The 13390-nt window shown below is 39.4% G+C and overlaps 2 protein-coding genes across 2 annotated transcripts in view; one reads left to right on the top strand and one right to left on the bottom strand.

Moving 5' to 3' along the window:
• LOC101169372 (synaptic vesicle glycoprotein 2A-like) overlaps positions 1–10054 on the top strand; it is a 29971-nt gene extending 19917 nt beyond the window's left edge. The window contains exons 12-13 of the mRNA XM_020706998.2: positions 741–900; positions 4726–10054. Coding sequence (XP_020562657.1) covers positions 741–900; positions 4726–4909 — 344 coding nt within the window. The 3' untranslated portion in view covers positions 4910–10054. The remainder of the gene's footprint in view (positions 1–740; positions 901–4725) is intronic.
• A 631-nt stretch (positions 10055–10685) lies between these two features.
• Positions 10686–12463, bottom strand: ctss (cathepsin S). The gene is given in 7 exon segments (NM_001104687.1): positions 10686–10897; positions 10983–11085; positions 11152–11317; positions 11390–11614; positions 11783–11932; positions 12014–12136; positions 12334–12463. Coding segments are annotated over 7 exon segments (984 nt in total). The 5' UTR covers positions 12451–12463; the 3' UTR covers positions 10686–10797.
• Positions 12464–13390: the final 927 nt, after the last annotated feature.

Here is a 13390-nt window from a genome sequence, read left to right as displayed (position 1 = left end):
AAGTCTCACCAATAAACCAGTATGCATCAATGTCATTGACTGTAAAAGCAATGGACAGCTCAACCCCTCCCTTCTCGTGTTCCCAATAGGGAGTAGCATTGCTTCCTGATGGGCGCCGGCCCGCCATATTGAAACCAGTCGACAGTGATTGGTCCGAGGGGCTCTGAGTCATCGTATCTGTGGCAGTGGTGACAGGAGTTGCCATAGATACAATGACTCAGAGTGACTCTGACCAATTCACCGTGACTGGTTTCAACATGGCGGCGCCCGTATCAGGGGGGAAATGGTGAGGGAGTTTGCCATATTTTACGAGAGCTGGAGGTAATGCTCGATTCATCCATTGCTTTTACAGTCAATGATCAATGCTCACTAGATTGATGAATATACCACAATGCATTGCGTTTGAGCTGTTTATCGTTTGAAAAACAAAAATATATATATATGTATATATATATTAAATAAATAATCCAAATTGTCATCTTCAGAATACAGCTGAATTTTAAATAATCTTTGTAAAATTTTCATATTTATTACTTTACTTCAGAAAAAATGAGACGTCATATATGCAATTTAAATAACTAAGTAGTGAGCATGGTGTCTTAATTGCTTTAAAAAATCACGTTACCAGATATTCCTGCACTATCGAGTTTTTTATGGAGTAGTGGGTGAATTGGGGCATCGTGTCAGTGACGGCGGCAGAATCTGTTTCCTTCAGTGCGCTCCTTCCTGTCTCCTCACAGCGGGGTCCAGCATCATCTCTTGCGTCAGCTGTTTCTTCCTGATGTTTGGGAACAGCGAGTCAGGGATGATCGCCCTCCTGTGTCTGTTTGGGGGCATCAGCATTGCCTCTTGGAACGCCCTGGATGTGGTCACAGTGGAGCTGTACCCCTCCGATAAAAGGTGGGATGGACGCTTCTTTTTTTGTTGACATACAGTAGGTATGTTTGCTTATTTGATTGTTTTGCAGGCTATAATACTTCAAATAAGATGGACAATAGTTAGAGGAAAGTAGTACCAGCAAAACATTATTTGAAACGTTTTACTTTATAAAATGGGTGCAGCAGAGTTCTGTTTTAGAAACTCCTTTTGATTGAGTTGACCTAAATGGGTCAGATATTTATTTTCACTTATATGCTGAAATCCTTTTAAAGCCAATGAATCTCCACAGAAACCCTTTTTTGTCCAAAACTCTTTGCTTTCCTTAATCTTGGAAATAAAACAAATATCCACCAATGATTTCCAGAATTCTTTGAGGGAAATGAAATATGTGTGCCTGCATTTTAACTCCTTGATGCCTGAATTTATTTCCAGCAATGAAAAAAAAGTTTAAACTTTCATGTAGAAGCTAATTTAAGGGCAGTTTGGAGCAAAAGTGGTTTTAGCTGGTTAGTTAGGTAAACCTTTATTTGTCCACATAGGTCGATTGAAAACAATTTCTCATTTGCAACGATGACCTGAGTTTGCAGCCACAATACAACAGAATGACAATATAATTAAAGTTGCATCCAAATAAAACAGGACATATTAACACATCAATATTAACAATAAAAAGTGTATAGGAGGCACCTGGTTAATGTTTACAATGAAAGGACAGAAGGAGACCCATAAAAACATTTAAAAACATCTACATTCGTCACAAACCACATCTAGTAAAAATGTCTTCAAGGCAGGTAAGGATGACAAGGAACGCAACTTCAAGGTTTCCTGCAACTCATTCCAGTATGAAGAGTGGCCCAGGAGAGTACAGTCCCTGGGAACCACCATAGTGAAAAAATCACTAGAACGCAACTTAATAGTACTGGTAGAGATGTTAAGGAGGGAACAAAGGTAATCTGGAGTTTTGGCAATGAGAGTCTTGTAAATGAAATGGTACCAATGCCTGTGAGAGTGGAGCGACGGCCAAGTATATGATTCAAAGATCTTATAAATGGCAGTGATGGGTATTAAAGGGAGCCGCAGTGACAAAATGAATACTAGCCCTTGTGCTATCCTAGCCACTATAACCCTTATGCTATCCTAGGCACTTTAACGTTGGGAGTTGGGTCATCTAGACCCACTAGACAGTGCTCTGAACCTTTTTTCTTCAATGATTTGTGATCTTCACTGGTGTCCATGGATTACATGAAATCTTTTCACCTTTATCCACCTTTGTCATGGTAGGGAGAACACGTGAATGTGAGGGTGGGGTCATCTAAGATAGCACAAGGGTTAATATGATAAAGGGCATCCAATTTATGAAGGAGAGTTTTTGAAGCTGATGTGTAGATAATGTCACTAGAATCCAGGATAGGTAGTACTGTCAGTTTTACCAGATAATGCATTGCAGAAGAGAGAACGATCTTACCTTCTGTTGTGTTAATATGAGAGTCAAAGGTGAGTGAAGTGTCCAGCCAATTACCCAAGTATTTATATGAGCTGTTGCAGTGTCATGCTATCAAAGGTTGAAATACTGCCCTCACAAGGTGTCTGAGCCAACAGAAAATTGAAAATCATAAATTTAGCTTTGTTAGTATTGATCCGATGTGTAGCTGGACAATGAATGTTGCAAATCGTTTAAACTATATTGAAGAGATGATATCTCCGGTCTCTCCGAAACCAGATGTGTTCAAAACTTTGTCATCAGCTTAAAAATGAATGAGGGAATTTCCAGAAGGATGAGCAATTTAGTTTATATGGATTTTAAATAAAGTTGGTCCTGAGATAGACCCCTGAGGGATCCCCATGGTTTCCGGGAGTAAAGAGGATTGGTAGCCAGCTGTATGCACAAATTGTACACGGTCGGTGATCTAACTTCTGAATCAAGCAGCACAATCCATTAAGAGACCTATATGATGGAGCCGCTTAAGCAATACTGAGCGGTCGAGAGAATCAAAGGCTTTAGCCAAGTCGACAAAAACAGCCACACCTTCTTATCAAGGGGACAAATAATGTCAGTCAGCACTTTCATAGTTGCTGAGATACAACTGTGTCCACTTTGGAAACCAGACTGCATAGGGGTCATAGTATTGTGAATTTCAAGATGATAAACTAGTTTTTGACCAGTTTTTGGGAGACCTTAGATAAGCAAGGTAAGATGGAGATGGGCCTACTCCAATTTACATCTGAAGCATAACCTCCTGTAAACCTTGTGCTATCCTAGGCACTTTAAGATTGGGAGTTGGGTCATCTAGACCCACTAGACATTGCGCTGAACCTTTTTTCTTCAATGATTTGTGACCTTCATTGGTGTCCATGGATTACATAAAATCTTTCCACCTTTATCCACCTTTGTCATGGTAGGGAGAACATGTCAATGTAAGGGTGGGGTCATCTAAGATAGCACAATGGTTACAAAGAGGGGTGATAGCTGCTGATTTCCAAGAGGAAATTCACATTGATGCAAATTGGCATCAATTGGCATCAAGGGGTTAAATTAACAAAAAAACAGTTCTTGAAATCAAATGTCTAATTTGTTTTTTAAAATTTCATCTGCCTGTGTTTGTATGTTTTTGCCAGCCCTTTAACCATGTTGCTTTTTTGTAGACTTGCTGCTGCCCTTTTTAGTTTTAACATTTTTTATTGTTATTTTGAGAAAAACAAACAGCAACAGTAGAAGAAAAAAAATTAATAAAAACAAAAACATTTCCAGCACAACAAAGTCACAGCAAGGAGGTAACACATCAGCTAGTTACATACATCTAGTACATTACAAAGATTATGTCATGGGGAACCAGGTCATCATTAGTGGACAAGGTTTGGACTGCCTTTATAAAGAATGTTGACTAGATCACCAGGAAGATGATCAAGCATGCTGCTGCCTTTTATGGTCAATACTCCTTTGAAATTTTGATTTTTGAGCGAAATGGTTTTTTTTTCTGACATTAAAGGCTTATAACGAATGATTCACCAGAGGTCACATATCTATTCCACCCACACTGACCCACCAAAAATAATTCTATTATAATTTATGAAATTGACCCAGCAAGAAAAGTTGCTTTACCCGAATCGCTGGTTTCATCCCCACTCATTGACCGTAAATGAGAACATGGAGCGAGTGACACTCACCCAGAGAAAACGGCTTACTTCTGGCTCCAACCAAATGAAGTGAATTCAATCACCATTTTTTTGTGATACCCATGTCCACGTGTTTGTCCGAATGTCATTGTTTACATGGCAACCACTCCTGCCAATCAGGAGCTTGTTTCAAACGTTTGATAAGATCAGAGATTTTTTTAGTGAGGCATCTGATTGGTCAGTTTATAACTTGAATAACTTGCACAACAGGAAAACTATCATGGAAAAAAAAGGATTATCTAGAAAATGTTAAAAAGCTAACATAGCAAGAATGGCTATGCCGAGAAATATATTTACTGAGTAATAGCTGTGTATTTCTCATTAGAAGTCAGCTTCTTGGAACCAGCTGGTACTGTTTGTTTGCAACGCCAAGGGGGAGGAGTCACTAAGTCCAGTTCCTATATACAGTCAATACCTCTGATCACAGATTTTCTGGCTTTCACACAATTCAACAGGTGTTGATATTGATCAATCAAAAGAGCTGTAAAAAAGGTTTCTTGTTTACAAATTTAGTTTTTCAGTCTCCCAAACATTAGAAGTGCATATGCTTTTTGTTTTTCTTGCAGCTCCTGGTGAAAGTTGTGAGGTATTTAGCTGATTATAAATAAATTGTTGTTGTTGGAAAGTGTTGTAACATCCATCTGAGACTGTATTTGTCCCTCTTTTCCTCAGGACCACAGCATTTGGTTTCCTGAATGCCCTCTGTAAACTGGCTGCCGTGTTGGGTATCAGCATTTTCCAGTCGTTTGTTGGCATCACTAAAGCCTTGCCTATTTTGTTTGCTGCTGGTGCCCTCGCTGCCGGCAGTTTCCTTGCAACAAAGTTGCCTGAAACTCGTGGCCAAGTGTTACAGTAAAGAAAATGACCGGCAGTGGGCAGTGGAGTAAAACTGGAGAGCGTGGCCGAGCCCTGGAGCCCAAACACCCCCGAGAGCTTCAAACGCTGCCTGTCTGTCACACAGAACAGACCGGCCTCCCAAATGTAGGCCTAGAATCCTTTGAAATGTGGATTGCATCATCCAATGTCTTTGCAGACACACAGCGATCATAAAAGAAGAGCACACACATGTGGACAAAGCTATTTGAGCATCACAACACCTCTGCTTTAGTCAGCTGCTCTCTGCCAGATGTGGTTTTATACATTGAAACATATAATACTAAGGAATTACCCTAAAAGATGATGTGGTTTGGATGAAAATATGCAGTCTACAGACATGATCGCTGTGTATTTTTTTTATTTTTTGGCTTGTGATTGGTTTCAGTGACTGGCTTTCAGTGCTGCTAATAATTTACTGTGATTTTTGTGGTAAAGCTTGATTTATATTTTCACTCAAAAAGATGTTTTGAGTATTTTTTTGTGATTCTTGTGTTTGTTTTTTCTAAGATGAAATCACAAATATTTGACCCTTGAAAACTGCCTGTTACTGAAGCCAGACCTGCTGATTGAATGCTGTTATTTTCTGCCGCATAATGTTCTAACATTCCAGTTAGGCTGGACTTATTCAGACACTTTTCCGTTTCAGTTCCTGAATAATTCCAGTTGAATTTTTGCCACGAAACTCAAACAGGTAAAGATGCATTTCCCAGGATTCTCTGTTGTGCATGGGAAGAGTTGGAGCAATTTACTCAGTGTTGAACCTGTGTTTCTCCTCCTTGTTGTGTGGAATGTTGTTGGCGTTTTTATGTGGATCGCGCATATGTCTGTGGGAGGGGTTTGGGTTACATAAAAATAATGTCAAATCCATTTTTTAAATCATAAATCAGTCATGTAACTGTCTATGGGGCTTTTTTTTTTAAATTGAGGTTTTAATCAGAAAGCAGGTGTTTACAACTTGAGACATGGTGTAAGAGTCTTCACAAAGGAGTGCGTTCGATTTGTACATTAATAAAAAAATGTTTGCAAAGTTAGCACAAAAAACCTATTTACATTCCACCATGTAGACAAATAAGTGCAACCATTTTAGTATTTTACTGCAGATACATAATTTTTTTAACCATTTTATAAAGTCACACAAATTTTTTGGGGCTTAATTTAGTTAAATTTTATCGTCTTAGAGAGGAAAGTATTTTTTCTGGAGCCATAGGTGCAACCTTGACTGTAAAGCTGTATCAGGTTTATCATCGAAATGTGTGTGTGGAATTTCATAAAGATCGCTTAAACAAAACTTTATTTTCCTGTACTGTGCGAAAAGGTGAAAGTCAACAAAATTCATACTTTGGTACAAAATTACTGCCAAGCCCCAATTTTACTGTAAAGGTGATTCCTCTGTGCTCATGTTTGACTCTTTTAGTGCTAAAATATCTGTTCTGACTTAAAATTTGACAGAACTTCAAGAAAAACTGATCCCAATTCTACCTGGTAACATTTTTCCAAAGGTGTAAACCAACGTGTGCCGACAATCAGTAAGTCAAAGTGTGGAAGTTTGACCCAAAAATACCCTCCTCTGTTTATGCATGTGTGAGTGAAGTGATTCTACCATAAAAAGACACAAAGATGACATCAAAAAGTATCAGTCTTTTCAAAGAAAACTACACATTTAGATTTCTATATTTTAAAATTACACTTTTTGTGTGTGTTTTTATTCCCACAAATTTTAAAGGCATTCCCTTTATATTTCATAATCTCCCTTTAGTTTATATTTCTCCTACACATTTGTGACATTTCTGTCCTCAGAGGTTCCCTTAGCAAAAACTAGTCTATTTAAGTGTACTACAATTACACTTAGTCTATACTAAAAGTGAGACAGTATACTTGAAGTTTACTTTTTATATGCTATCTATATATTGTAAACTAAAAATGTTCCAATTTAGTCTGAAGAAGTATTCAGTGAGAAGGACATATATCCAAATCTACATGTATTTGGTCTATTACGTAGAGTAGTATATTTGTGTACTACTTTTTGCTTCTTCTTCTTTCTCTTTCGGCTTTTCCCATCAGGGGTCGCCACAGCGAATCATCCTTTTCCACCTCACTCTATCATGGACATCTTCTACCCTAACATTAGCCAACTTCATGTCCTCTGTTAAGACATCCATGTATCTCCTCTTTGGCCGTCCTCTCGCCCTCCTGCCAGGCAGCTCCATCTCCAACATCCTTCTACCAATATATCCACTATCCCTCCTCTGAACATGTCCAAACCATCTCAGTCTGGCTTCTCTGACTTTGTCCCTAACACAGGCAACATGAGCCGTCCCTCTGATGTACTCGTTCCTTATCCTGTCTAACCTGGTCACTCCTAAGGAGAACCTCAACATCTTCATCTCCGCTACCTCCATCTCAGCCTCTTGTCTCGGTCTCACTGCTACCGTCTCTAACCCATAGAGCAGAGCTGGTCTCACCACTGTCTTGTACACCTTTCCTTTGAGTCTTGCTGGCACTCTTCTGTCACACAACACTCCTGACACTTTCTTCCACCCGCTCCAACCTGCCTGCACTCGCCTCTTCACCTCTTTTCCACACTCCCCATCACACTGAACTGTTGACCCCAAGTACTTAAACTCCTGCACCTTCTTCACCTCAGCCCCCTGTAACCTAACGCTTCTACCTTGATCCCTCTCGTTCAGACACATGTATTCTGTCTTACTACGACTGACCTTCATGCATGTGTACTACTTTTTGCTAAGGGTTGTTATTCATCTTGACACCAACAGATAACATTGTTTACTTCTGTTAGCTTAGCTTAGCATGAACAGCTAAACTATGTCCGAATTCCCGCCCTAATCCCTAACTAGTAAGAAACTAGATAGTGCGGGACTCTGTAGTGCCCTGGATATAAAAAACAATTTGGACACCATGCTCACCACTTTTTTCTTTTTCTTTTTTTTAAACGGCAAAGAGGACGTCATCGATTTCACCAAGTTAAAATCGAAATGATGAGCGTTTTGTGACGATTATTAATGTATCCACTGTCTTCTGAAGATAAAAACGTTGATGGTTTATTAAAAAAATACACTTTTTGGCAAAAATTGTTGAGATGCAATGCATTGTGGTCCATATTCGCCAATGTAGTGAGCATCGATGCACACTGGCTTATCGCAGAGACTTCTTGAAAATCTCTAGGGCACTTAATTTTGGAATTGTAGATTCGGACAACACTACACAATGGCAAACGCACTATACAGTGCACTACGTGAAGGAATTCCGACACAACCCAGAAAGCATTTTTACTCTTTATGCTAAGCTAAGCTAATCTATGCTAAAATAATATAAGCTAATCACTTGCTAACTGTATTTTTTTAGATTTATTGGTTTTAAACGTAAGAAATTAGTTTTATATGAACCCCCTGACTGTAGCATGAAAAATTAGATTTTTTAAATTAAATATTTTTCTTAAGCTACGTTCACACCGCACAAGGCAACGCCCGTTTAAGTGACATGCGCTAGTAAACAGTAGAAAAAGAAGCCCCTCCCTGCTCGTCCAGTGTGAACACCATGGGTGTTCGCGTCCTACAACGTGTTGAAAACTCGATGTGAACGTAGCTTCAAGTTTTGTCAAACAGTGTTCTGTCAGTTTTCTATTACTTTTTAAATAACAAGTCTTTAATGTTTCAATTGTGTTGAAGACTATTTTCCTACCGTTTTCTTCGTTTAAGACCAGGGAAAACATTTAAAAGAGAGATAAAAAGGTGTGGATGTCTATCTTTTACGACCAACCTGGGTGTTCTTGTGCAGTTGCAGTTTCGTCCTTTAGCATCTGGCTGCTCAGTCATCCCTGAAAGTGCCTTTCTCCTCAGAGACAGTCAGTCTCAGAGATGACTCCATTTAGGGAAAAAGCTTCAACGACAGCGCCGTCCTCCAAAACTCTGTCCAACTGATCGTAACGCATGTTTTGTGCCGTGTTGTCTGACCTCTTGGACGTCCTGTATGCCAGCTGTTCTTGTCCAAAGAAAGAACAAGTGTTCCCATTGTTGTAAGATGATATAGACTTGTTGCTTGCAGTGGTTTTTCTTAATCAAAGTGGGGTTAAAAAGTGGTTACGACTTAAGTTTGTGTTCTGAAAGTAAGTGGTGGCTGTGGTCTTTGTTTACCTGAACCCAGGTGATTTTTATCCATGTTTATGAAGTATATATGATGACATTTATACAGTGCGCCTACAGTTTATCTTGTCACGAAGATACAAGATGGGTTAAGGCCGGGGAAAGGCAATAGTTATAGGAATGAAGATGCATTCATTGTGTAAAAAAATATAAATAGCTTGGTTGTTTGTACAAATCCATTATTAAAGAAGGAAGTGGAAGCAATAACCTGGAGCCCCTCCCCTAACAAAACTAAAAAAAGTAGCAAAGTTCAAAGAAATCTGATTTCTGCCCAAAATGTAAAAGATTGCTATAAAATGTGTAGAATTTTCATTCTATATAAACATATATATATATATATATTTACACACACATGTACAAATTGTGAAAAGGATTGCTGGTTTATCTGTATCAATGGGAGTGATATGGAATGTGGTGGAAGTGAAACACTAGTATAAAGGACTTTTCCTAATAATGGCAGTTTGTCAAATGTTTTTATGGCATGATTTGTCTTTTTGGTTCTGGAGACACACCAATGAGTCCAGAAAAACGGACCTACTTACGCCAGGAAACCCGTGGCGGCGGGGAACTTGCAGGAATCCTCCACTGTAGCTGGGACTCGAGGAGTGTCCTCGTTTTTCAGTTTTGATTTGTTTAACTGAAAGGTCTCGCTCTTAATGTGACTTCACTTGAGAAATTCAGTGTATTTCGTGTAGAAACTAGATGTTTGTATGTGAAAGTACAGAGTTTGTGGAACAAAAGCTCAAGGAAAAACAAAAAAACAATGCTGTTATATGTTGTCCTCATGTTTTGTAAATGAAAATCTTGGTAAACTGAATATTTCATTTCTTGTTGAGAATACTTTAGTGATGCTGAAAAGGTGCTGTATTTTTTGTGAGAGTTGCTTGTGCTGGAAGGTGCATTTGGTACCAGCTTTCCAGTTTCATGATGGGAATCATAAGTAAAAAATAAACATTACAAAAGATCATTGTCTTGGACTGCATTGAATGTCTCAATCTGCTCTTCTCAACTTCTACCAAACAGTAAATTCTTTATACAATTTCTGACAGAATTAGACTCTTAATACCATTTCTGGCCCAAAAAAAAAAAAAAAAAAAAAAGTGCTGTTTTACAGTTGTGGGTGGGACCATCTGTGCCGAGTGAGCCTGCCCCCACTTCCCAGCCATCTTTTAACACGCTCTCCCACTAGCTTACCTCCCCTCGTAGCCTATCCTGACCAGTGCAACAAACAAAATCTAAATGGGATCAAATCTAAATGTCCTAGTTCAACATGCAAGTTGAATAAGTCCGCTAACTTTCCTTTCTAAAATCTAAACATTTTTATTTAACCAGAGAGCCACATGGGGGGGGGGGGGGGTGGGGGGGGGGGTGTCCAAAGACCCACATAGGACTCTTGAGCCGTAGGTTGCAGACCTCTGATCTAGTTAAAGTTCTTAAGCTGGACGACAATTTCAAAGCAAGAGGATAAAACTGTAAAATAGGGAGCAATGACAAAGTATTCAAGGGCAGACGCCCCTGCAGCTTTTGATTTACCTGTCACCTAATCCAGGTAACGACACTGTCCACATTGACAGATTTACATTTGGGACCAAAGTATTTAATTTAAATACATTTTATTCCAAGAAACGTGTTTTCAGTGAATTATTAAAACCAATACACAGAAAAACATTTTAAATGCATCATACAGATTCAAAAGCACTAATCCTGATCACATGACCGGGAAACAAGCATAGAGAGCGATGCCACACTGGTTGCGTCTGTTCCGAGCCATTTTGATGTATCCTCCATCTCCGTAGCGTTCGCCCCAACTTAAAAGAAAAAAAATAATTGATAAAGGGACATCAAATGCAAGAATTTGAATAGTTGTTGCACTCTTCCACCTGCCCTACAAACCTGTTTTTAACCAGCCAATAATCTTCTCCATTCTCCGTGCCGTACCCCACAACCAGAACTCCGTGGTTCACGTTGTGGCTGCATGAGTGATCCTTGTACACACCTGTCAGGAAAACGCGTTAAAAAGCTTCATACTTCAAGTCAACCACGACAAAGCACACCATCTCACCATGTCTGTAGAAGAGAAACTTGGGCCTCGAAGCATCAATTGCAACAGAAATGGGGCCGATGGTAGCCACACCCACTTTAAGTGCAAACTCATCTCCTTTCGGTAGGAAGTTGTATCCGGTGCAGTTGGCAGCTCGGTGCTTTGAGTCGTACTTGCATTTGTCTCTCTAAAAAAAGGTTTTTCAAAGTTAAAAATTCAAGCCACAGTTTCACGCAAACCCAAGTTTCTTCTGACCCACCTTTCCGATGTAGGGATAAGCAGCATCAGAGGAGATGCCCTGGTTTTTTATGACGTACTGGAAGGCGTTTGACATGAAGCCACCTTTGCAGCCATAGTTGCCATATTTGGTGGAACAGTCCACCAGGTTCTGTGGGCTGAGGGACGTTAGGATGCCTGTAGTTTTTTTTAGTTGGCCCTCCAGGGCCCCGACTGCACTGAACGCCCAACAAGAACCACAGCGACCCTGAAGTGGAGGGTCAAGACGCACTGAATTTTAAAGGTACTAAACAGGTGTTTTTTTCTAAAGAAAAGACACTTAAGAAATAAGTGTGTGACGTTTTCAAACATTACACTTTAAAAAAAAAAAAACAATTTCTTGAAGGCTTCTTTTTGTAGTACGCCCGCCGGTTACCTGTGTTTTGACCGAAGTCACCAGTCCTCCTTCCCTCCAGTCCACAGATTCAGGCACAGACGTGTTTATTTTAACCAAATCATAATGAATTCTCTCCAGGCCAACTGGTGCGACAGTACCCGTCAGAGACGCAATGAGCTCCTCGATGGTCTGAAAAGACATCGCAACTTGATGCATCAACTTTAACTTAAAACAACTCATCTTCACACGGTTACATTTTCCTTCACTGACCAGGTCACCCAAGTGGTTCATTGCCAGCTCATAGGAGTGCAAGCCGAGGGAAACTTCCAGATTATGGACGCTAATCATCTCCAGGTTTTCCTCCCATATTCGTCGGCGACCAAACTCCTCAATCTGGAGCACAGCACATTGAACATGCAACACAAGCTGTCAGACTTGAGGGTTACAGGGAGAAGTTAATGGTTTCCTTCTAAATAAAAGTAAACAGATTATAGTGTGCTTTTATCTTCAAACACACAAAAATATAAATGAGAATAAAATGAATTGCATTTGTTTGGGAAGTGAGTGGACATAAAAGTTTGGGGTTTTACCTCATGGGAGTACGTTTTACTGTACGTTTTCTTCCAAAGGTTCCAGTGCTGATCCAGGTGTGACCTGACTGCAGGCACAAATCCACACAGAACAGTGAAAAACAGCCTCCAGAACATTTCAAGGTGGGAAGATCTCAGTGGGCAGGCATCAGGAGCTGAACCAGACAAAAACGTTTTATAGAAATCAGACTATGGTAGCTCTGATTGGTTAATGGCATCTGAACGAGAGGACACAGGTGAAGCCAATTTCTCATTGAAACCGGCAGAAACTGGTTTTTCTGTGGATTCCTAAATACCTGATCTTCACTTGGTTTCAAAGACAGCATGGAGTACTAATTTTTTTTATAAATTATTTCACCTAAATTCATCAGTGTGGCCACCTTACAAATCAAATGCAGGTCGATGAAGGTGAAGGTTTTGGCCACTTGGTGGCAGCAGAAACAAGCCACAAAAAGAGCCACCATGGTTATGAATGTAAGTATTTTTCATCTTTGGAAATCAAATCAAAAATCAAATAGGTTTTTTAGCTTAACTTCTAAAAGCCAAAAATAGAACTGACAGAACCCATCATATCAATAAACTTAACTTTTGCCTTCTTGCCTGTGCAATGAACCGTTTGACTGTTGCCTCTTAAATAATTCCAGAGATCAAATGACAGAAACTGAAATTAAACATAAACGAATGCTTCAGGGGATTATGACATTTTACAATTTTGGTTTTGATGAGATAACATTTTGAGTCCAATCAAAGTTTTGAAATTAAAAACTCTATGATGATCTGTTTTAAAGTATTTAAATGTGTTTTCAATCAAAATTAAAGCATGTTTTTATCCATGTTAGTGTATGAGGTGGATTACCAAAAACGCTCCACGGATCTACTCCGGGTTCAGCCCTTTGGTTAAATTTTAAAAACCCTTTGTGGCCCATGAGTCAAAAAGTTTGCCCTGGTTCAGACTAAACATGTGTTGTAGTCATTTTAGTTTGATCTGCCTTCCTAGGAACCAAAAGCTTCAAAAAGATGGTAGAACAGAGATCAGATACTGAATTAAGAAAAGAAA

Source organism: Oryzias latipes, chromosome 11, assembly GCF_053564925.1.
Source record: "Oryzias latipes strain Hd-rR chromosome 11, Olatipes_Hd-rR_3.1".
NCBI lineage: Eukaryota > Metazoa > Chordata > Actinopteri > Beloniformes > Adrianichthyidae > Oryzias > Oryzias latipes.
This window is presented reverse-complemented; position numbering and strand designations above follow the sequence as displayed.